The 26,652-nt window shown below is 32.4% G+C and overlaps 1 protein-coding gene across 1 annotated transcript in view; it reads left to right on the top strand.

Moving 5' to 3' along the window:
• The window catches only part of LOC148167279 (metabotropic glycine receptor), a 114,070-nt gene extending 88,863 nt beyond the window's left edge, over positions 1 to 25,207 (top strand). Inside the window, exons 3-11 of the mRNA XM_088047351.1 lie at positions 3,909 to 4,032; positions 12,505 to 12,648; positions 14,015 to 14,215; positions 17,556 to 17,624; positions 17,679 to 17,788; positions 18,119 to 18,333; positions 18,544 to 18,682; positions 20,325 to 20,430; positions 23,974 to 25,207. Of these exons, the coding sequence (XP_087903477.1) occupies positions 3,909 to 4,032; positions 12,505 to 12,648; positions 14,015 to 14,215; positions 17,556 to 17,624; positions 17,679 to 17,788; positions 18,119 to 18,333; positions 18,544 to 18,682; positions 20,325 to 20,430; positions 23,974 to 24,645 (1,780 nt within the window). The 3' untranslated portion in view covers positions 24,646 to 25,207. The remainder of the gene's footprint in view (positions 1 to 3,908; positions 4,033 to 12,504; positions 12,649 to 14,014; positions 14,216 to 17,555; positions 17,625 to 17,678; positions 17,789 to 18,118; positions 18,334 to 18,543; positions 18,683 to 20,324; positions 20,431 to 23,973) is intronic.
• Positions 25,208 to 26,652: the final 1,445 nt, after the last annotated feature.

Raw genomic sequence — 26,652 nt, forward strand, 5'->3', positions numbered from 1 at the left:
TATATGTACATACTTGTTTACCTATCTAGAAAATGTGCGGAAGCTTTTGTGTATGTAAGTAATGCATTTGAAAATCTTCTAAACTGTGTTCGATTAAAGAAGACGTCTCAAATTTGACAATCACGCAATTTAAACTTTATAATGCTCGGTTCGTGTTTGAGCACCTAACCACATTATCAAGAGATTAACGATTAGATGAAAGCACCGATCTCATGGAATCCCCGCTTTCGTTTCATACTAAAAGTGATGCAAATTGTTTTTTACGTCTCCGGAAAACCGATAAATAAATAAAAACTTTAAGATGATGCAAGTTTGCCACTTTCTTTATTGATCATGCCATAAAGTTTATTGCTAGGGACTTTTAGAGATGATTTCTTTGATTAAGTCATTTTACAAAAGTAACAGTCGAACAAAAATGTCTTGAAATAGAACGCTAACAAGCGATAACGACAATACAAGGATCAACGTAAATAAAATTGGATTCTTTTACTTTTGATACAAGTCGCTTATTTTATTGACACAACAGTTTCCGTAACATTGATTTAGGATTTGGAAATTTAACTTAGTTTTATCTAATTTCAAACGCCACAACCAGTACTCAAATTTTAAATAACAGATTTGTTGTTAATAGTTGCGCAGTTATTTCCAATCAGTACACTATCCAGTATCGTTAACAAATTCATAAACCGATAAATTTATTTTTAGATTAAGCCTAAAATTAAACGTGCATTGTAAAACATCATTAGTATCATTACTGCTAAAACCAATTTTGTTTGATGTGAACTAGGATGATCCATATTTTCAATCTCAGTGATTTACTAACTAAAGAATACACCAATTTCGTATACAATTGTTTGGATAACAGCGAACACAAATTGTAATTTAAAAATGCTTTTTTGCATGGACGTTCTGTTTGGAGAGGTCACAAATATACGGTAGTCGAAATAAATGAAAACTGGCTTTAAAGAAGATAATTAATTAAAATAGATAGATGACAATTTTTTTAGAAATCGAAAATAATTGGAATCGACAGGAAACTGCATTTAATTTCAAATAGCTGTGTAAAATTGTGAAATAAAAGTTCAATTACGTCTTTCTGTACGTGATATCCCAATTACTGTTTGCAACAAGCTGTGTGAAAAAACTTTAAACGCAATTATCTTAATTGCGCCTGAAATGTTAAATACCGACAAATTTACTCCAACGAAAGAAGAAATAAATCACTCCTAATAAAACGAGATTTTTGTAACTTTCTCAACAAGGCGAATGTCGTGGAATTAAAAACAGCAATCTTCTGATCAAACTATTAGTCTATTTTCAGAACCTGGGATTACTCTTATCTAAAAATTTTCGCTTGGGGATGAGATCGATATGTTTGGTTGTTGAATTGTCTCATTTCTCAGCTAGTGTAAAGTTATCGGTCAGAATTCAATCAGTGGAATCGTAGATAAAAGAAGAAAGTTTTATATTTCGTAACACGATTTATTTTCACATTAAATTTTTAATAGCTGATGGTCTGTTTTTCTTTTCGATTTTATAGTCGGTTATGAACACGAGTACTTTTACTAAACGAAAATGCAATATTGTGAAATGGAGTAACTCAGACTTATTCCAAACCGTTAAATTTTACGTTTGCTAGAGAATACCTAGGAACAAAGTTTATTTTACTATATTAGTAGATGTCTAGAAAAAGCTTGTAAATAAAAACTCGTAAAAAATATTACACCTGTGCAGTGGTTCTTTGTTTACAAATAACTTTAAGATCCTGATTTGAAATAGATCGAATTCGAAATAAGTTGCTGTTGGATCAGATGTTTGAAAAGCGAGACGAGGATTACAAATTGTGCTATTATAATACGTAGGGAAATTGAAAGCTCGGCTGTTGACGTATTTTGGAAGAGACTATTTTTTCTGAATGTGCTTTTGTCGCAAAAATACATTTTTCATTTTGTGTCAAAATAACATTTTAAAAATGAACAAGTCTCGTCTCAACACATTCATTTTCACGTTAAATGTGTAGGTTTTGAACTTACAACCGCTTGTTACAGAATTTTACCCTCGTTACTTATTTCTGTCGGTTTTTGAAGGAGTTTATTTCAGAGTAAGAACGTGCCCTTTTCGTCTTTTCGTCGCAATATTTAAAGTTTTAACAGCTGCCACTCGGCTTCGAATTACGAACTTTTTGAACCCCTTTTATTTAAAACAGTGTCAAATTAAGGACGCTTTAACATTAATAATTTCTAATTTTAAGTTCGTTGAGTGCATTTCTCACCTTGGATAACATGCGCTGTAAACAGTTCTGTCATTTTGGGATTAAGAGCATTTCTGTCGATTCTCCACAAATGATTAATAATGATTACGTTTGGCCTGAGAGGTTAACAATGTGGTTAACCGTAGACACATTGATCACATTGACGCAAGTTCGCAAATGACAGTTTCAAATGGTTTATCCCTTTGAATCAGCATTAATAGGGTTGATTTTTATGAATGCTATTTTCAGTTGAGGACAATTTTATGGAAATAGCGAGTGCACAACGGAATATAACGCTTCATCGATAAAATCTAACCATTTAGAGACCAACTGTGCTGATATAGTGAGCTCGAAAATGCAATCAATATTTTCGAATCGTACGCAGATCAAGAAACACAATACTTATCAGCTTATCACAACTTGGTGACAAACGTCACGTTAATAAAACACGAAAATAACTAAAACTCCAACATCGTTATTCTCGCAAGAAAGTGGATATCACGCCACTGTAGGAGCCATTTTATTATTCCTGACGTCTTGGAAGTATTAGCTGACAATAGAAAACTATTTTTATTATTGATGCATCTCTGTTTGTCGTTAAACTTCGCCGTACAGTAGCAATATATCAAGAAATTTATCATTTTTCTTCGATTCAATATTTATTGTCGTATGAAGCAAATTTTGAGCCTTTTAAACAAATGGAGTTTACTGCTTCGCGTGCCATCTTTCATAAAATGTAACAACGATGCTTCTTGAAATAATTTTGAATGTAGCGTCTTGAATATATTAAAGTTTTTTCAGGTTAGGTGGAATAGAATTGTCTTTTGATCGTAGAGAGCCCTAGGCAATCCCTATATTGAGACGGGATCATCAACAATGCGAGACGAATTCCTGAAATTTGCGCTGCTTTTATTGGACGAAGAATGTTTGCTTAACAAATGAAATTTCAACTTTCAAAATGGATATTAATTACTTCATTGCTCTTTTCAAAATATAAGTATTCTTCATTCGTGGTAAAAAATATACCAAATACAACTTTATAAAAGGACATATGTGGAGGATTCTCGGTTATAATTAAAAAGCGTTTATCCCGTGCATGTTTAAATTACTAGGTACCCATATTGCAAGTTAAGTCTAGAATTTAAGGATTTGGATAAATAAACCTGTTCGTGTGAATTTAGTCTGTTCAAAAATGTTGAGATAATCTGCTTTTGTTTGCTCCGATCAATTAAGGTAATGTTTGCATTGTTACCAACTTATCTTAACAATTTGCGCTAAATGGAACACATTAAAGCATTAAAAGCGCGGAAGTGCTAAAAATACGAGTAAATTTTGTTTCAAGTTTTGTTATTGTTTCCGTTTACTTGCATGTTTGAAGTATATAATTCGTTTTTTTGGAATTAGATTATATGTTTTTTTTATTGTAATTTTAGTGCCCGGTCGATAATGTTTTACGATCTTTAGAGGAGTTGATGTGGGGCACCTAAAAGTTGCATTAGCTGCGAGTTATTCGGCCATAAAGTGACATCCACAGCGATGATAGCTCCGGTCAGCCACTGAAACAATCATGTTAAAACACAATTCCCAACTAACTCAAATGACTCATTACACTGACCTCTATATATACCAAAATCTAACCAGCATGTCTCTATTTCAGGGGAACTAGTGGAATTGATATAGATCTGCGGCGAGTAGATATCGACCAATGTCCATTGCCTAAGGGAAGCACACAACTCAATATTTTTGCAGCTTCAGACAAATGCAAAAAGCGAACCACTGAAGTAAGTTTTACATCTTTTTCTTACATGTCTTTGCATTCATTTTTTAAATTTGCGACAGTGATGTTAGTATGCAAGCGTGAGCTTCAAGACTATTCCCAGGATATAAAATATCTTTATAAGAAGAATTTCTTGTGTGAAAGCAGAACTGGAAATGTTACATGTACAGCTGTCTGATTAACCCATGATGTCGATACTTGCTTTCACTATTACATTGATGGACTGAGCTTTCAGGGTATAAATTTTCAACCGGTGTCACTGAACACGAATACATTCAATAACTATCAGCTTTTTAGCTCTCAGTGTAACTCGAAATCGAACCCATTTGCACTAATAAACAAGGGAGTTGAGAAACTGACAAAAATTTATGAAGCTTAACGACCAACCGGAAACTTGTCAGCTTTGGTACTTAATCTGCTACCGCTTTACATTATCAGCTTGAATTATGGCTCGCTAATAACATCTTTTTATCCGAGTGCTTCTGAATTAGCTACGGAATTTTCTTGTTTCTTGTTCAATAGAAACTTGAAAAAACTGTTAACTATCTCAGTTGCTCAACAAAAATTATATGAAACTTCAAGGAGGTTAATCACACTAATTAAAGCACCAGTTTGGTTGACATTACTGCTACTATTTATGCTAACAAAAAGCTTCAACTATTATGTAACAGACCTTGATGGACATGTGGGCATTATGCTGAGTTATCGTCAATGTATATACTATATACATATATCTGTACTATATACCTACATATACGTATAATGTCAACCCGCAGACAGAGTGTTTAGTACATACGAACGGAAATGTTTACGTTTGCTCCTGGAGCCAGCATCTGTATTTGAATGTTACGTTATGTTTAATACCACCAACGTGCAATGTACATAAAATTACATTAATAATTATTTACACAAATCCCTTTTAATTTAATTAAAATGCAAATTAAATTGTTTAAAAAAAAAACAATTGAACTCAAAATTTGTTAATTGCATGTGGTGAGCCGTTTTATTAATTATTTTAATGGATTTTATAAACTACGTTGTGAACTGCCTTTTTTATTTTATAACTTTAATTTAATTATTGCTAATTACTATTAAATTAGTAAAAGACGGAATGATAAACTATTACACCTTTTCATCAGGAAGAAAATCTGTAAGTTCTTATTCCGCTATTCAGCTCATAATTAAAATGTTTTGAGGAAATTTATTAGAGAATGTAAATTTGTCTGCTACAATTAATAACCGGAATTAACTTGTTCGAGTGTTTACTTAATAATCACAAACTTCAATGTGTTGGGTTTTAAAAGCACAAATGTAGTCTTTGAAGATTTGCAAAATGAAGTCAATAAATTATTTATTACAGAGGGAAGCGTGGATTTTATTTGACACATTAAAAACATCCTCGATATTGCAAAAAAAACAATACGAATATAAATTTGTGCTTTTGAACATTATTTCTTAGCTGATTCGCTTAAAAAATCTTTGTCTCGTTCGGATTAAAATGTGTATAATGAAACAGTCAGAAGTTCCAATTAGAATTGCCTGTTATAACTTCTCTTTCAAGTAATTAAAAGATTATAAACAAAATCCAGACCAAATCTGGGGGATTAGGATAAATTCCTTATTATTTTTAACTCTGTTTTTAATGAATATAGATTTTATTTGAAGTCGATTTATACAGGGTGATAGAAAAAGACGCTCATGTTACCTCTCATGTTGCAGCTTACACTTTCCTGAGTCCAAAAATGAAAACCAAAACAAAATTTGGGCTTTTTTTAACTAAGAAACTTGCTCTTATAAAGGATCAAACTTTATTTAGATTTTTTTTAACAATTTTATTGTTAGACATTATATTTTTTACAGTTAATGATATTCTGTATCAAAAAATGACAAAAAGTGCTTTAAAATGTTGCAAACTGTATAGTTCTTCGTATTAGTTGCTTAGTTACATAGGCTGCCGAATTTTTTATTAGAAATTGCCAATTTTTATCTTTAAAAAAAATCCTTCTTGTAAAAAGTAATAGGGTTAGATTAATTTTGCTTAGATTTCTGAGATAGTTTAACAGAAAAGGACATAGTACTGTCAGTACAGACTTGACACTACTTTCACTTATTGGCGCTTTTTTTATCACCCTGTATATGTAAAAAAATATATGCGTTAACTTGTGCAATAAGTTTTGGGATTTAAAATTTTTTGTTTTAGCCTAATTCTTATGACAATCGTTTATCTAAAAATCTGAAAAACGGGAGCTTTTAGAAACTTAAACAAAAAAAAAATCTAATATTGCGATAGGTGAATTTAAGAATCTTAGAATGAAGTCGAGGTGAATCTAGGAGACTCAAAATCCATAAAAATCTAAACATGCAACATTAAAGAGAATTTTTTTGGTTTCCTTCTTCAGATATGACATGAGTAATAATAAAATGTTTACAACTGGTTGTTGCTGCTATGAATAGAAATGCCATTATTGTACATTTTTCAATTTAAACCCTCTTTTGCTTTGAATGTAAAACTGTTCATCTTTTTTGTACAGGATCAGACATAATTCTTTATTTGAATACTTACGAATAAACGGCAAAGAAAGATTTAAAATGAGTGTTGAAGTTTTTTTTTAATTCGTTTTTAATAAGAGAACACTGCAGTTTTAATGATTAATAAATTCATCCCGTGGTTTCCTTCGGGAGCGACAAATTAAAAAAAGCGTATTACTTTCTGCAAATCAAGAAATTAAATAAGGGATGTTTTTAAACAAGGTGAAATGTGTCGAGTGATCCCTTGAATCTAATCAATAAAATAGGGTAGTTTTTGAGGAGGGTTTTTCCTGTCGATGTCAGGAAAGGCGACAATGATCTTTACGACGTACTTTAAAATATAAACCAGAAACACGCAACAAAGAAAAAGCGTCAGAGAAGTTAACATAATCTAACAAAATTAAAGGGTGGATTTGCAGAATTACACCAGAAAAACACGAACAGCTCTCTACAATAATTATTATTAGGGCCTAGACCGGAAATCTAAAGACGCGATCAATCTTTGGAACAAAAAAAAGGATCAGGCAATAGATTTTGAGGGTCTGTGATAAAAAATCTAGCAAGTCCGATTCTTTATTTTAATTAACGAACAAAAAATTGTACTATTTAGGAGCACTTAGGACGAAATATATTTTACATTAGAACAGGATCATTTAGTCTTCAATAGATTTCCATGAAGGGCACCTTTCGGAAATCCGTTTGTTGGTCGATCGCTAATGTAATTGTGCATTGCCATTTGGGTAGGAATGCAGCGAATATATTTAGTTGCATTAAGCGCATTTCAGATATGTAGATTATTTCCTCTCATATGTTGTGACAAAGTCGTGACATCGATTAATCACTTTAATTATGTCATTTATCAACTCAAATCACTAACCATTATCTTACTGTGTAGAGGACCTTATTAACGGGACGAACTTGTCGTCATAACACAAAGCTCAAACAATAGTTACAACGTGGTTAAACAAGTTAGATTAAAACCAGCTTGTAGTTCTCTCTTAGTCACTTAGAACTAGATCTGTGTTTCGAACATCGAAATCTTTTTATTTCTTATAATCAATTTCTCTCAGCACGTACCAAACAAATTAAGAGGTACACTGAGCTTTTTCCAAAGTCCAAACTCAGAAAAATCAATTACGTAATTAACTCAACCAGACTCATCGACCCTAAATTGATCGATGACAATTTCAAATTTACAATTAAATGATTTTGAGCTTGTAATTGGTTGTGATGCACTGAAGGCACGTCGACGGTTGACATATGTATGAAATATACATCATCATGCTTAAATGGAATAATTAAACAGACTAATAAGCACTGCGTTATATTTTGCTTTTTTACAATCATTGAGAGAAATTCATGATGTCGTTCTACATTCATTTTAGAATAGTTTTTGTAGTTATAAGAGATTTGTTACTTTTATGAAACATCGTAACTCTAGACACGTTACTGTCATTCAATCATTTTGATGGGCTTTATTTTATACTGTACTATTAATAATGAAAATGCATGAAAGATGAGTATCTCGTGGTTAAAGCCACATCGCTAACGCATGTCATAGATCAAACGCTGACTGTAATTCTATTTTTAAAGGGGTGAAATATTTTCTAAAAATGATAATTTATTGTTTGTTCGTCTGTCTCTGAACTCAATGGACTCGATATCAAAATGTTTGAAGAATAAGACCAATTATTTCATTCAATTAGATGTAAAATGTAGATTCAAAATTGCAATTGTTGTCAATAAAAAATTAACACAACAAAATACAGGCCAGAACTCATGACCCATGCAGCAAAGAAGGGTGCCGACAGCAATACAGATCGTATATTTCAAATTAAAAATTGATTAAGTGACAATTAGTGACATATTTAGCGCAGTTTCTAGTTATTTTTCTTGTATTCCTGGAGGTGTACGTTCATCAGATTCTTAACTGATTTTTTTCTATTAATATTTAATTACAATTGGGGCAAACCGCATCTCAATATCTCAAATAGTTTCCGAAATATTTAACTTACAAAAAATGAGGAAAAATGAAAATCAACTTTCCGAAATTTTGATCGGCCACACCTCAGTTATTTGTTAACGGATCTGAATTTAAATCCCAGATTTGGAATCTGCGTAAATTTCTGCGTTCACTGATGTATAATAACTCAAGTTTACTCTAAAAAACAAGCGAGATATCGACATGAGAAGTTTGGCCATAGTCATGAATTTTTGCGAAAATTTGCAAATTTCGACTATTGGAAAATCTAAAAACTATTTCTTATGTAAAAAATAGCGAGAAAAACGATGCCGCAAACCGCATTCCAATATCTGAAATAGTTTTCGAGATATCGAGCATGAATTGTTTGGAACCTTCAAAAATATGGCCATCTGGCGACAACCCAAAAATTCAAACGGCCATAACTCAGTTATTTGTTGTCGGATCTGAATTTAAATTCCAGATTTGGATTCAGCGTGAGATTCTGCGTAAAATGAGTCAAAATTTATTGAGTTTGCCTACGAAATAAAGAAAGCATTGACCAAAAACTGTTTGGAAGTGGTCATTTTGGGGTGATTTTTAATCACTATTTTTAATGTAAAAACGACGTTTAATACCTTTGTATTATATATCATTCGAAAGAGGAGCTCAAAATCTATCTACTGGCTAAATTTGAGATCGATCGGACAAAAAGTTTACAAGCTATGGCCAAAAATAAAAAAAATGAAAAATTTTCATCGTTTGAGTCGCAATTTTTTTTCGCGAAAAATCGACTATTGAATTTTAGGCTTTTGAGAACGTTTTCTAACGTAAAATGAGCCGAGAAAAAGAATGGCGCGAACCGCATCTCAATATCTGAAATAGTTTCCGAGATATCGAGCACGAATTGTTTTGAACCTTTAAAAATTTGGCTCTTTGGCGACAACCCAAAAATTCAAACGACCATAACTCAGTTATTTGTTGACGAAAATTAAAAATTCTTATGTTTTTGGATTCAGCGTGACATTCTGCGTAAAATGAGACCTAAATTTGTTGAGTTTGCTTAATAAATAAACGAGGCATTGACCAAAAACGGTTTTAAAGACGTCATATTTGGGTGATTTTCAATCAATGTTTTGAAAATGAAAACGACATTTAATAGCTTTGAATTATACATCAGTCGAAAGAGGAGCTCGAAATCTATCTCTTGGCCAAATTTGAGATCAATCGGACAAATAGTTTACGAGTTATGACCAATATTAAAAAAATTGAAAAATTTTTATCGATTGAGTCGGATTTTTTTTTTGCGAAAAATCGACTACCGAATTTTGGGTTTTTGATAACATTTTCTAACGTAAAATAAGCCGAGAAAAAGAATGGCGCAAACCGCATCTCAATATCTCAAATAGTTTCTGATATATTTAACTTTAAAAATTACGAAAAATGAGGAAAAATGACAATCAACTTTTCGAAACTTTGATCGGCCATACCTCAGTTATTTGTTGTCGGATCTGAATTTAAATTCCAGATTTGGAATCTACGAAAAATTCTGCGTACACTGATGTATAATAACTTAAGTTTACTCGAAAAAATAAGCGAGATGTCGTAGAAAAAGTATAATACGCAACGCGAAGGTAAGGCCAATTACGCACTTGTGAAATTATTGCACTTGGCTCGTGCACAATTGCTTCACTGCGGGCGTAATTGACTATTTACCATTCTTGTTGCGTAATATACTATTATTGTAAATATTTTTTTGTTATTATTAATTTACACTATAATTTAAAAAACACGAAAGTCTTAAATATTTCTCAATGCAAGACGTTCGTAAATTAAAAAATATTTTTGCCCCAATAAATAAAAAAATAGTCAACTTCCGATAACAACAATAAATAAATAACTTACTTTTTTTAGTCTGCATCCTATTTACAATTTTTTGTAATTATAATTAAACATTAATACATCAAGTCTAAACCGATCAAACCTCTTGCTCTCACAGTGCGATATGTTACCTCATACAACGCTGACAAATCACATTCTTTTAGGAGAGCAATCGAATTCCCATTATTAAAAATTAACTTGAGGCAAGACGATTATGAGAAAGAGTGAGGATGATAATAATATTTGCGATCGATATAATAGTATATTTTAAACATGTCTGTTAAAAAAGTACCCTAAAATAAGTTCTAGATTTTTTACAATAAAAACTACGAACGTCGTCTTTTTGACTTTGCCGAATATAAAATAATAATGAAAATTATATTTTATAATTAAGTTTTGTGAAGATAATTTTTTTTAACTTTATTGTGGAAAATCTAGCTCTATTCTCCTCTATATTGCTCAGCTTTATAATGCAACATTTGACCGAGCTTTTGTCTAGAGAATAGTTGTACTCATTCATTGTAATTTTATCAAACCGAAGCAAAGAGATATGAAGCTCTCTCTAGTTCAGAACAGATTTGCATGCAGTGGACAAAGGCACAATTGTTGAGATATGATTATTAAATTCGCATATTACTACTTGAAAATGTCATTTTCGTGTTATGGTGTGATTATTGTGTTTCAAGATTGAATTTTGGTTTTTACCTGAATTTGCCGATAAAAATTTTCGATTGGTTGGTTCGATCCAATTTTTTTTTGATACATCGAGTTTTGGGTAGAAGCAGGAAATGGGGCTAACATTTCAGTGAACCAGTCTAATTCGTTTTTCCGTTGTATACTCTGATATTGAATTAGTTGGTCATGGTATGACTTTCAGCGTGCGAACAATGGTGCGAACGAAAACTCGGTTGAGGGTATATTGCCTGTATTGTGCCTCGATAAAGAAAAATTGTAGAGAACATAAATGAGCGGCTTAATGGGACTATTCGCCGTTGTCGTTCCACCGTCGGCCGATTCGCTCTGATATTCTCACAATCGGTGGAGCTCGTCTCACAAAGAAAACATAAATAAATGGAATGACACATAAAACTGTCACTAAGCAGGAATGAAGGCATGATATTCATAGTCGGAATCTGCCCAGAAAAATTGCCATTTTAGAAAACACGTTTATGGGGTCGAGAATTGCAAATTTGTCGGAAAGTGAAACTCCATCATTTAATTTCCGTTTACGGGTATAATGGAGTGATTATTGATTCCAACTGAAAGAGACAATTTTGTAAAAATGTCGATGTTATATAAGTTGCGAGCAAAAATTGCTGTATTCATTAATTTAGTTTCAAGTGATAAATTGTTTGTTGGAGACTGCTTTTTGTTTGTGGGTTATTAAGTAAACAATTCGGGTTAATTAACGCAAAATCAGTAAAATTTAAGAGCCTCAAATATGTTGACTGAACTCTCTTCTCTCACTTACGTCTTTTTACCAAAATCCCACGCTTAAGATTGGTTAAGCTGTGTTTCCGGAATTGCAGCAGTTGTAATTGTGTGGTTGGCGAAATTGTCCTCTATAAGTCGATGGAAATGAAAGCTGATTATTAAGCAGCGGTACTGAAGTGAAGTCAAATTGTTCTCAATCCAATTTAGATGGGATGTCCTTCAGTTTTCAGTTGCGTGATTTCTGTTTGGTTAACAGATTCCAAGATTAGAATTATTTTTGAACAACTAACCAACCAATTAACCCAGTTACAGAACGTCAACAAATAACAAATATATATATCATCACCACAAAAATAAGCAACTAGGGTAACAACCCCCAAAACCCGCAAATAATTAATTAAAATTTGCAGGTCAGTCTTGTGTAATTTCTCCGCTAAATAAATAACTAAATAATTACTTTAACTAATGAATGAAAAGCTCTACCCCTAAATTAATGACAACAACGGATTACGGCCGTTTTCAATTTTAGAAAGTAAAGCCGAGGGAATAAATGGTGACATTTTTACATATTCTCTCGGCTTTGAAAATCATATGCTAACTCCTGGGTTAGTCATCGCGAATTGTTGAAAAAATAAATGTTTGAACAAGATAACTAGCAAAAATTTATTTCAGTGTGTGCCGCTATCAGGATTGGGCTTCAGGCGAGGTAGCTACAAGTGCGTTTGCAAACGTGGTTTTTTCTTCCCGGACACTAAAGCAGAAAGACGCTACTATAATGGAACTGTAATCGAAGAGGAATATGAAAAGCTCATGCTGGTGAGGATTTTGCTGTTGATGCTGTAAAATATTGGCTTTGTTTGTTTATCTGAAATTTGACACTGCGATATTTCGCCAAGTTATCTGTCTAACTTCACATCGATATTCGCGAGATTGATATTTCCGGGTTAGGGAATCGAGAGGCTTTCGCACCTGAGAGTGTCAAAATCTTAAGCAAAAATCTACTTTCATGATGATTTTTCAGCAATTTAGCAGAAAACAATTAAATTACTTCGGCGCATTCACCATTTTTACTATAAATAGTTTGTAATGTATTATAATTGTATCATAAAACTCCGAAAAGTTTGGAATGAAACCATAACTATTACTGTCTGTCATTTAATGGTACGAAGTATTGATAAAGAGAATATCACTCTTTCGGCGGCGAACATGAAACTGCAACTAATTAAAATATAATGAATGTTATTCCGATCGAAGAAAGCGGGAGTCTGAGTTTTCCGCCAATAGTTCGTTGTACTTTTTATTGGTCGTAGCTTTTATCGGACTAAAAAATTTTAATTAGGGTAAAACCTTTGTACTGCAGTGCTTTTGACCGGTTGTAATTGATGCATTGTTGTCAGGAACTGATGCAATTTGTTGATAAACCGACAATAGGCACATGAATAATGTTAAATGGTCAACAACGTAATAAATTTTGACATTTGTAGTAACTGTACCTATTTAAACTTTGTTCTTTTTTCGTTGATGTCTTTTCAAGACAAATCTCTTGAAAGTTTTCGACCCTCCTTTAATTTATTTTAAAGTTTCTTTAGTTTATTTTTTCTGATCGAATCCAAGCTTTAGTCGATTTTTTTTCTCATAGTAAATAGCTTTGTTACCTAGATAGCGTCGCGTGATTACACAAAAAAATAAACAAAGGTCAATAAATTACATTTCCTACTAAATCCATATTAATTCGGAAGATAGAAGTAAATTGAACCAATCGATTTCTACGATAAGCGAAAATTAACATTATTGATTTAGAAGGGAAGTAGATATTATGATTTAACGGCAAAGTTTGAATGTACTTCTAAAAAAAGTGTAGAAACTTTCAGATGAACCAATCTTTGCTTCCAATTTGTCATCTTGTCTCGCATGGGTAGCCGGATATATTAAACGTGTGAATAATAGTATAGTAAAATAAAGATTTATTTGCCCGCTGAGGGTTTATATCGGATCAAGTAGTCTTGAAATTAAGCCAGATTGTAAATCAATTTCACTAATTAAAAAACAAGATCAAATAAAACGGTGCGTTAATTTGAAAAATAAATATGCTAATGCAGTGAATAATATTTGAGTAAATCACTGAATAGTGAGATTTATTCTACATTATTTTTCACTAAAGTGTGTTTGTATAATTCAACAGGGTGAAACCAGTCAGTACGCAAAAACAGGAATTTTCGAATGTCTCTCTTGCGCCGAAGGATGCGAATTCTGTGAGGACGACCGACCATGTGTGGTTTCTCTCAACTGGGTAATGCGGACGGTGATTCTCGTCCTTTCCTGTGTCATCATCTGCTGTTTACCCATTGTTGTCATTTTCACCTGGAAATATGGCAACGTAAAGGTAATCATTCAAATCTTCTGCCACAAATAATTATAACAAAAGGAAAGCGGTTTCGTCCACAGTCAATTTCTCATAATCTAAACTTCCCTGAAAAAAAGACCAAGATCATGATTTGTGTGCCTGAAATATTACATTTTAGACCTGCTCTCTTAAATCCTCAAAAAGGAATTATTTTGAAAGAAATACTTTCAGATTGATTTATTAAGGTGTGTGTCTTTCTGATACGACAGGAAAGCTTTGTAAAATTACCCACAATTCATACGATTTCGAACTATTTAGAATTTTATTTTCACACACAATTGAACGACAATCGAACGGCAGATTCAACCTCGGATTTTTTATACACATGATTTACTTGATTTCAACTTGCCATTGTAAAGGATACTCATAAACTATTTGTAGTAGAGTCTACAATATTAATAAAAGATCGAGCTACAACAAGTACAAAACTTACCGGGGTATAAATAAAATACTACTGCAAATTTATGAACCAGAACGAAGTTAAAGTTCACGTGTTATTAAATGATTTTATAACTGCAAAGCAAATGTGTTTGAAGTTTCCGAAATTCTTGGTTGTTTATTTTTTAAATCTACTAAACGGACTTTCATCAGAACGTCTGACGCTGTGATTATACAAATGCTCAAATAACCATAACCAGTGTTATTAAATCGATAAAAATTTTGCAACTTTTGTAATGTTTCTCTAATTATTCATGAAATAAAATATTCATAATTTTAATACAAATACACATAGTTGAAACTGTGTTCATGCAAACAACGATTCAAACTTTAACAGCTAGTCCGTAAAGCGATTTTAATTTTAATTTATTTGACGTTTTTAAAAACAAAATAAATAATGTAATCGTGTTTGCTTAAATCGGATATTAAATTTTGACAGAAAAATAGAAAGAACTGTACACAATTTTCAATGTTTAATTTATTCCGTTTTCATCTCAATCATGAGCTTATTATTGATAATAATCAAATTAGCGTCTGAGTTTAAAATATAACTCGCGTTTTGCAAAGTAAAATTTTGCGTGTTATTAAATGATTTTAAAATAGAAACGCAGAAAGTGTTTGAGCTTCTGAACAGGAGCTTTCACAATTTTATTGTTTTGATGTTTCTTTTTCTGATGGATTTTATTCAGTGCTGAAGCTAGTTTTCCCGTTGTGCATATTTTCTCAAGTTACTTTTGATTAAGATAATTTGAGATAAAAGGGTTTGTTCATTACGAGGGCTTCGATTGTAGACCTAAGCTCGTTGTAAGTCAAGCTGCTTGAATTAAATTAACAGCTCGTTCCCTGTAATATATTAAATAATTCAAGAGACAAAATTAGGATTTTATAATATTGACGCTCGTACTTAAGATAACAATTATAGTAAACGAAGGACAATGAGGATCAACAAATCTGAAATTTTTATGTTTACTAATTCAGATTGTTCAAATATTTCCGTATTGATGGAGTAATTATTTGTTTGTACAAGCTGTGAATGCATACCGATTAAACACTGCAGATATTGATTGAAGAACTTGATGGATTTGGGATGATTTTCCTTGCTTCTCATTGACAACACGAACTTTTATTATATTGTCTCCAAAGGGATTTGGTGGTTTTCTCAAGTCGGTCTCTACAGACCTTCGACTTATTTCCCTAAGATCCTCTAACGTGTAACGACAATGGCATTTCCAAATTAACTTGCCCAATACGTTCGCATTCACAGCCGCAAATGTAATAGCTTTAACTTTTTAAATTCAACATTTGTTAGGCATTTTTATTTTATTTGCCCGACTGTAAACGGAAACTAGGAGTTGCACGTAATTGAAAGTTCCAGGAAGACGAAACCAACGTCACAGAAAAACTGCTGGAACTTTATGTTTTAGACAGTAATCCCCATATGAATTTTTATACTTAAAATTATCTGAGTTGAATAAGATTCAGTCGTTACGTTTTTCGAAATATTCACCTTTATACTTTGAGTTCCGGTAAATTAAATGTGAACTTTTAACAACTTAGTGTAATGGTGCTTTTAAAACTCGGAAATTTGCTAGTCATTACATTATGAATAATTTCTGGTAAAAACGACTTAGGAGCGACGCAAAATAGGTTTCCATGCAGACAATTTGGAAACAAACGTATCGTTTCTAGTAGCTTTCAATGTATTTTATGATGTGTAAACATATTGAATTGAGCCGAAGTGTCGAAAGAGCAGAAAACTTAAATGTGTTCGAGCACTTATGTCCGGTTCAGCTTCCTTATCGAGTTATAGGGGAACAAAGATTACATTGTTGGCGAGCGAAAACTAATTTATTTTGAACAAAAATTTAAGAGACGTATCTTTGAAACGCATTCAGAAATTGAACAATAGCATCCCAATTATTCAAAATATAATTATTACGTCTCATAATTTTAGATCTTGTTCAAAACGATTTTCCTGGAATTTTAGTGCAGGTTACATATTTGCTTTCGGTTTTACAACCCCAGAAGAGCGCTCCTCTTTATGTCTTGGGCAATTTGAACGCTGTTCATCTTTATCATCGGTTTAGTACATCTACTTCACAGAAATAGTACATAGCGTTTAAGCCTTGTTTTGTTTGGAAACGAGTTCGAAACTTGCAACCAGCTTGTATGTTGCCTTGCAGACTACCGTGGATATTATTGGCTGGGAAAATATTCCCCCAAAAAATTATGTTACTGTACGTTACAAGAATCAACCCTTATTATGTAGTTACTAAATTAATTCTGTTTGCGGTGATGAATAGACAGTGAATTGTGAAAATGACATCACGGTTCCACCCGCATTCTCTTGGCACTGTTGGCACCAATTCTTTTTATTTATGAATTATTCTTGGAATCATTATTAAGAAACTAAAACCAAAACAAACTGTCTGAACAGAATTATGTGAGAACATTAAAATAAAATATTTTTGAGGCTCATTTTATGTGATCGCAACTCTTTCTTGCTGATTCCGAATCTGTCAGGATTTTCAGACATACAAATAGAAAAATGTTTAAAATATTGTGTGTCCTAGAGAGATTTCAATTTTCCAGTTTGTGGACAAAAGTTGCAACAGGATCAGTTTGTTTTTCTACAAGTTGATAGATAACATTGGAAAACACATAACTTTAATAAGTTACAGTTCGCCCCAAACAAAATGTTATTAAGATATACATACATTTTCTTGTTATAAAATTTCATTGATTTAGCATTATTAGAATTATTATCAATACAAACTGCAGATTATTTTCTGATTAAAAAAGATTTCTACTGACTGGTTCAATACGAAGCTATTGAAGTTTGATTAGCTCTAAATATTTATTTTTTACTTTTTTTTTCTAGGTTGTACGTGCCGCAAGCCCTGTTCTGCTCTGTTTTATAACTTTAGGAGCCTTCCTTATCTATTGCACGGTATGTAAATTGTTGCGTTATTTTATACTGAGCTAAATTAGTATTTTTTTTCAGATGATTGTGATGTACCCTCGTCCTAATATGTATACTTGCATTGCGAGAGTATGGCTGCGAGAAATTGGTTTTTCGTTAACTTATGGTGCTTTGATGCTCAAGACATGGCGGTAAGCAGTTATTTTTAACAAAAAGAAATTCAAAAAGATAAAAGTTAGAAATATGCTTTTCATAATGAATTCAGAAGTTGGGAAGTTGTAATTAATTAAAATCAGAAAAAGTGAAGTAGCGCTAACATAAATGAGAATCCTTTTAGACAAAAGTTAGTAACCTCTTAGGATATCTCGGAAAATACATAATAATGCTTTATTTTCTTGCAATTTTTGGTTTTGGTGAAGATGACACGCTTGGAAATAAATGCATTTAGATGAGTCGCTAATTTATGTATATTAGCAGAAGTTTAGTCCGCCGTGTTAAAACCACCTATTCTTATCTTTCAGAATTTCCGTCATCTTCCGAGTTCGCTCTGCTAAGGCCGTCAAGATTACGGACATGAACTTGCTAAAGCGGCTTGGTGTTATAGTAGCCATTTTTACAGTTTTCCTGGCCATCCGAACTCTCGTTGCTCCACCCGTTGTCATCGTAGGACGAACTGCCGATGACCTTAAGGCTTATTTGTGTCGCACTGACTGGTGGGACCATTCGTTCACAACATGTAAGCTGTGACGATTACGAATTAACCTTTGCATGATAAACGTAATCCTAAATCCTCCTTTCTACTACCCCCATACTTCCAAACTCTCCTAATTACTAGACCATTGGCTCCGAATAAAGCCACTTTAATTACCTGTTGATTTCATACTTTAGAACGTAATGAAATGATTTATAAACACAGCGTTAAATTTACTTCTTTTTATGCTCTCAGTGGAAGTTATGTTTCTGGTCTGGGGGATACGACTCTGCATCGTCGTACGAAAAGCTCCATCCGAGTTTAATGAAAGTCGCTTCATTTCCATGGCCATTTATAATGAATTCCTTCTGTCAGTGTTTCTAAATATATCAATGTAAGTACGCAATTTTTCTGATACACACACCAGTCTCACTCCATCGTATAATTCGAATTAACAGTTAAAAACGACATTCAAATTTTCTGTTTTAATTTAAAGCTCATCACGTAAAAAATTTAAATCACCCTGCAGTGTTTTTCAACGTAATAATTTTTTTAAAGCATATTAATATTCTCATATTTTCACATTCCAATTTTTACGTAAGCGCTTAGGTTGAATAAAAATGACTTTTTAGAGACATTGCAGTGTTCCATTTGTTAGTCTTCTTTGAAGTTATCACAAAATATAAGAAGATTACGCAAAAAAAACTCTTAGAAACTACAGAATTTTTTTCTACAATTTTAAATAACATATTGGAAGCATGTAATAAAGTTCGCTGGCATAAAATTGCAAGGATATCGAAACGAATTCACAATTCTTGATAAAGATGATCACATTTTATGAAGAAGATGAGGAGCTTTCCCATATAGGTATACGTACAAAAAAGCCGGTATATCAAAACTCTATTAAATGTTTGGAACGTATGAGCAAAATGCAGCAATTTTACTGCTCTGCCATAAAAGTAAATACATCTAACTTAAATATCCCGTTCGCCAGTCGGAGAAATGAAGACAAGTCCAACAGAAATCGCATTGAACTCATAGGTGAAATTTGACGATTAATAGAATTTGTCACCTAGTTATCTCTGTGATTTTTCCTCGCCATAGTTTTATGAAGCATTTACAACCAAAGCTTTATTACAGAATTTTATGTAAAAATAAAACTTACGCTTTTTTATTATCGTGCTTTAAAATTGTGGTTCAATTTATATTCTGGGAAAAATATAATTTTGTTCTTTGTGGCGACAGTTTTAACACCTCTAGCCACGAATATTTCTTCATTTATCGCCTTTGTCTGATTTTTTAATTAAATTCAGATATGAGAGCCACGTGAATGTAATAAATATTGCAAATTAGTTCGAATGGGTGCGTTCGAGTTCAGCTTGTTGCCTATCAAGTTGAAGCTTCAACAATGCATTAAAGAAGATATTCAAAATGCAGTTAATTTCCACCGATAACTTGCAATAAAATTAGACTTTGTTTAGTTTTTTTCTAGTTATCTACTTTGCGTTTCTTTCTGTAAATCCGTCACATTTCAAGCTTTAATTCAAGACGTAATCTTGTGAGAAAGATGCGCAGCATTTATGATTCAATTATAACTCGGTGTTCTGAGAACATTTAATTTTATTTTTCAAAGTATTGGAGAGTTAGTCCATTAGTTCATTTTAAATTCGGAAAGTTTACCGCACTTTACAGATCCCTCTGGATGTCCTGTCGTACCGGTTTAGACATGCTGTCCTGGGGATCACTTTACAATCTTATCTCCATATAAATTCACTGATCTGCAAAGTAAAGTCAGTAAAGTTCAGTCTGGTTGGGATTTTCAATATAAAATGCAAATTTCCTGTTATATATGCACGTTGTTTTCCGGGTTTTATTATATCGCGTCAATATTGTTTATAATTACGAATTGTTTGTTAAGCGTTGACAATCAAGTTGATTACATTTCACGTATTTTCTAAGAGAAAGGTCTAAGATCTTATGAATTTACACTTTCTCTAGATTTTATTAAAATTCAAATGATGTTATTGTTTGTTTAGGTTGTTCCTGCAAAAGCCGGCTAACCCAGATCTACTCTACATTATTTTCTTCTGTCATACGCAGCTCACCGTGACATTACTTCTGTGCCTCATATTTGGAAGCAAGGTACGGTAGAACTTATTCTAAAGTCTGATCATTTTATTTGTTGTTTAACATATTCAATTGTGCCAAGAACAAAATCTACAGCCCCACTTAATCCCCATGCTTTAATAATATAATGAATCTTGTGAGCAGAATGTTTAATGAATATACACTTAACAAGACAACAACCATTAATCACTAAATACGTGTTCTAAATCCTTAAATTACATGAAGTTGCATCTAATATTGTCAATCGTGATGCCACTACAAATATGCAATGTCTAAGAAAAACCCTCGAATTTTCGTGACAGTTTATTACTACTACTTTGTCAATGGATAGAGTTGCATTCTACGTACAACAAGAGAGGAAAACTACTTAGATTCAGTTTAAATTTCATTATTCTCTAGCGGGAAATACATTGGTTGTGCTTTATGTTCGCTGCTGCTAGAATAATTTAAATGAGTTGATCTAACTCAACTGCTGTCAGCAGGATCACGAAGGGAGGGCGACGGGATTCATTTTTAAAATAGTTTTGTTAAAACCATAAATTATTAGTTTCAAAGTTTTGAAAGACAAAATTACGCAAACAACGATCGATTTCTCTGTCCATTAGTAGCCTCCTGAATATTGTGGATTTTTAAGGTTTACATTGTTACATGTTTTATTAGCCGAATTTTATTTAGATTATTTTAAAAATTCGACATAATGCAGACAGACTGTGATTTATTTATTTTTTTAAAAGTAAAGGCAACTTTTTCAATCTGCACATGTAAAAATGGAGGAATAAAAAGGACATTAATGAATATGTATACATGATCAAGTTTAATAAAATTAAAACAGCACAAATTTCATTCGATGTAGCGTCTGAGCATGAGCTGAACAAAAAACTAAATGGGCTAAAGCGAATTGAAAGAAGTTTTTACAGATTATCTACATCTAAAAAGTATAATGAAGAAATTTAAAAGAATGTAAAAAGAATCACAAGTATCTATGAAATTTAAACAGATTTAGACTATTAAGAGAGAATCTGTCATAGTTTTTTCGCACTTTTTTTCGCAATTATGAAGCACCAAAAATTTTGAAAAAAATATTAACGGAAATAGATGTAGGTACGTTGCAAATTGAAAAAAATCGAATATTTGAATTATGGTTATATAAGATTGTATTCTTTTAATAACAAAACTTTTAGAAAACGATGGATGGCAAAAATAATCCAGCATTATTGATTTGATGGTAGTCAGTTGGTAGTGGTAGTTCTAGTGGTGTTATTTTTGACGAACCTTATAAGGGAAAACTACGAAGTAAGAGACAGCAAATTAAAAAATTCTTTTGTTTTAACACTGTCAGTTTTACAGTTTCAAAAAGATTGTGAAGACTTTACAACTTTCATTCAAAATAAAAAATAATCAAAAAATTTCTTACAAAATACAAAAATAACTTTACATTCCAATCTCTATTAGTAAAAACATATGAAACGTATTCCAACTATCACATTTATTGGAAAGTAATAAAATTTAATTTTAACTTCGAAATTTATGTATTTGACAAAACAGATCATAAATCAGATGTTTTGTCTATGAGCATTTCAATCAAAGTAGTGAAAGTTCTAATGTATTGGCGACATCCGAACTCAGTCAAAAACTTTTCCAGGTTCTCATACTGCAAAGGATTTCTTTGGTGAACTACAGAGCTTTGAAATCTACAATACATTTAAAGTTGATTAATCAGTTCTCCTTTTCGTGAAAGTTGAACAACTCCAGTGAAACTTCTCTAATATATCGAAAATAAATTATTTTAAACAACGTAATCATTCGATTTTCCCCAAAAAAATTCTAAGTATTTTAAATATGTTCACAGCTAGGAAATTATCGCTCCGCATTCTTGGAATAAATTTGTGCAACGAAATAAAAAACTTGTGATATTTACGTATCAAAATTAATTTCGTGGTCAGTTTTGTCGGGAGTTTGGTCATCACACAGCTTTACAATGATTAATTTCAGGAATTTGCATTGAAACGGAAAACTTTATGTGTAGATGAATTTCCATACTGTGCCGGGAAAGAAAACATTTCCATAAATTCGACGGTTTCTAGTATGTTTGTCGGTGCACAATACTGATGACTTCTCACAACTGATTGAATGAAGAGGTTTCCTGACAGTAATAAAGTATATTGGAGAAAATGGGCACCTCGAGTTTCGTTCAGAAAAACAATTTTCGTTGGGATGAGAACATTGTTTTACGGAAGCAAAAATACTAATGCGTTCACGATAACTTTTTTAACTTCCTCCAATACTGTGCTGTTTATTTAGTATATATCACGGATGAAAATAAGATTCTCATTAAAGGGATTTTGTGTGATCAGAAGTCGAGAAGACAAAGTAATAAATTACTTCTGGACTATCTGTTGGCAGTCTCCTTCACATGCTACTTCTGCCTCAAGAAATCACATACGAAATGAAAGAATTTTGAGATTATGACAGCAATATTAAACTCTTTCATCGCTCTTTTGTCTCCAATAAACGCAGATTTTTTATTAAAATCTGAAGAGGCGAAATTTTCAGTTGTAGTTATTATTACAAATAAAGCTCAGTTCTTCAACGTTTTCTTTCATGTTCAGACATTTAATATACCGTTTTTTGCACAGAATTTTAGATTTCACAGATGTTTAGAAAAAATAGAAATCATATTAGAACAGTTAATGATTTTATTACTTTTATCTGTTAGTTTTCACACCGAAAAAATTTCGCCTTTTGAATAACAAAATATGCTAAAAGGAACTGAGCCACTTGAAAGTATCGCTCGGAAATTTTAGTCTTTACATGTTTATTAGCTGCAATTACGGATTTTCTCAACAGAAAGGTGTAACTGTTTCTCTAATTAAATGTTACGTTCGTGTTGTAATGTAATTGAAGCTCTCTTATTTCCGTACATTTCTGTAGAAACTTACTAAGGGTTTGTCCTCCTCCATTTAAGAACTGAAGGATTTAGATGCGATTTGAAAACTACGAAAATTGAATAGGACGCTACTGAACTACAGCTACAGTGGTTACTTTCAGAGTTGTGTAGTAAATTAGGTTTAAGGTATCCAAGGTTTGAACAGTTAAAACCAATTCGTGAAATCGTTTTCTACTGATAAAATCTTCTGCTAATACACAAGACGGAACATAGATATAATTTCTCATTTAATTTACATACATGGATAATTTAGAACTAAGAAAGTTTTAACCTAAATTGGGATAATTTAAATTAACATTTTGATTAAAATTAGTTTATCAGTTTCAGTGGGAAGATTACAGCTTAAGGTGGGCTCGCATTTTTCAGTGTTCAGCTATTTGTTACAATAAATTTGTGTCTGCTTATTTATGTCATTTAAAATTAACATATTGTCTGTAAAACGTGTATTTCAATCTGTTTTTAAACTGTCAGTTCGAATCACTTTTTTCATTGTTTTTTTGTGGTAGCGGGAAACTTTAGTTTTAAGTTGATCGAATCAAAAATTGTGTATCGTAAAAATATTTGGATATATGTATATTATTTTGATTGGTTGTTTTTTTGTTTTTTCTCAGGCTTATATGGTGTTTAAGAACCATGACCAAAGCGACGACAGCTCTGGGATGATGTCAAAGACGCCGACTTCAAAATTTCTGGGGAAAGCGCGTGCTGGGAATTCGCAATATACGAGTACGAACTCGTCGGCCGGTGGTTTGGAATATTCGAAATATTCAGAGCAAGATGTCCAGGAAGAGTTTTTACGTCTGTACACTCAACTGGAACTTCTAAAAGAGAAAAACATGCGCATCGGCAACCGTCATTTGGCTTCTAAAATCAAAGCAATGCAAGACGCCGCTCGAAGCCACGACCACGTCCAGTCGGAAAATCCATCCAGATCTACCGGAAAATTGAACAACACCTTGGACGTAGTTCCCGAAAAATCCGGCAATGAAACGACTGAAGAAGAGACTCCTGTTAAAATAAAAAGGCAGAGTGTTTCGTTCGCGTCGGAAGCTGACGCCAGTGGCGGCAGTGCCGCTAAGGATAATAATAGTTGTAATAAGATTGTAGAGGAAGCGACGCCAGGAGGCACCGCCTCCATTGAGCTCAAGAGTCGCGATGAAAGGAATGAAAGTCCTGTAAATGACCGCAACGGTAGATATTTAAAGTCTGGACATGCCCGGACACACGCCATTGTTATAAATCTTGACGATAAAAGCCGATTCACGGAGGAGGTGACGGTTTAATATTATCATTATGTACCTGACAATTAAATCAAATAAGATTATCTTCTGACTGCGATTACAGCAGCTGACACGAGCCCCGTCATTTGCCGTAATTAATATTCAGAGCGCTTTTATAATTTTTATGCTTATTTTCGTTATCCTATGTGGATGTTTGCCATTTCGCTAAGCTTAGACATATCTTTCTACAATAATTGTTATTATTATAAAGTTTTTATACCCAAGTCTTTCCGAAGGAAATCGTCATTTCTAGTTAAGATTTATATGTAAATAAATAATAAAACATGTACTACTATAATATAAATATGTATATGTATATATCATCGATGATTACACAGCAATCATCCATCTCTTATTGTTGTGTAAGTATTAACGTTAAGCCCCAGTTGTTGTGTAATCTCGTCATATTCAATAAATGCTCAAAAACAATTGATTTTTATTCACCCATCTCAACTAAATTACTACCTTTCTCGTAGTTGTCATTAAACATCAAACGATCAAATTACAAACTTTTTCTAGTTTAAAAAAAGTAATAAAATTAAATTCCTTTAAACAATTAACTGGCAATGACAGGGTATAATAATAAGCCTGAGAATTGAAAATTTTCCCGGTAATAACTTTTCCAACATATGTCTGTGTTAGACATTTTATTAAAAAAATATAAATTATTTTTTAGAACCTCACACAAAAGTAAACACTTTGATAAAGTAATTACTTTTATTTCGCACCTGTTAAAATGCTGATTTGTGTCAATTCACAAAAGGTAAGTTGTTCGTAAACTCGTAAACAAAACAAACCGTTTTAAAACTGTTTAATAAGATGTAAAAATATTTTTCCTTCTACGTTTCAACAAGGTGTCAACTCGCGCTAGGCGCAAATTAGATACAAGGTGTAAATCATAAATGTAAACAAGAGATTACGTCTGTCCAAACAATATATATTTGTAAACAAATGTACACAGAATCATACTAAATTAGCGTTTTATATAAGAAGTTACTTGAATACGGTAGATTAAAAAAATGGCAAAAACTCACTGAAAATTTTGATAAATCTGATGGTTGCAACAATAATTGATTCACAAGGCGTAAAGTAATGATTTCTGTTGAGTTAGATTTGCGATCGGGATCACTGTGGCATGATAAAAAATGAAAATATGTGACAAAGACAAACGAAAAGTAAACTACTATTAGACTATTATTAGACTACTATTAGACTACTACTACTATACCCTTGTAGCTGCGCCAGAAAGTGCGCAGGTAGCTTAAGCATGGGAATTAAGTTGGTCAAACATTAGTAGTAGTAGAACTGCCCAGCAGCAATGCCAATTATTGGGCAGTGTAAAAAAAAAAGAAGAAAATTACCAAATATAAATTAAAGAAGAAATAGAATTAAACGATAACCCAAAAAAAAAAAAATAAATCACAAATTCTGAAAATGCTCGTATGAAATTTGCAAAAGAAGTGCGAGTCTATCATGAAACAAAGTAAAGTAAAGTGCTCTATGTTACTCGAATCTATGAGATAAAAGGCAAAACGAGAATATTTTAAACGTTTTCTCCAATGCACCAATAAGTGTACAATTGTATGTTTTCAGCGCAAGAATTTTGATATTACTACCGAAAACTAAAGATTTTTTCAGTAAACTTGACAAAACAAATTCCACGAAATTTCCAGTCTTTGTTCAACTGGAAACGATATCAATTAGTTGAAAGCTGAGGCAAACAACCATTCGCTCTTAAATTAATAAAATAGCTGAAATATTTGAAATTAAACGCTAACAGAGTGTGTTCAGTGATGAATGAGTTATACATGTTTCTACACCAAGTTAAGTCGGTCGGAATTTCAATAATTCTAAATTTTTCCACAAAAAATCGGGTCGCATTTTGAACGTACCTTTTCGAAGAACATGTCAACTATGGCGTGGTTAAATTTGTTTTAGAACAGTTTTCATTCGTTTCCAAACAAATTTAACTTCAACTTTCCCTTTTGCGTCTTTATTAAGCGATGTCCA

Source organism: Gnatocerus cornutus, chromosome 10 (genome assembly GCF_029298725.1).
Source record: "Gnatocerus cornutus isolate USDA-ARS CGAHR chromosome 10, icGnaCorn1.1, whole genome shotgun sequence".
NCBI classification, from domain to species: domain Eukaryota; kingdom Metazoa; phylum Arthropoda; class Insecta; order Coleoptera; family Tenebrionidae; genus Gnatocerus; species Gnatocerus cornutus.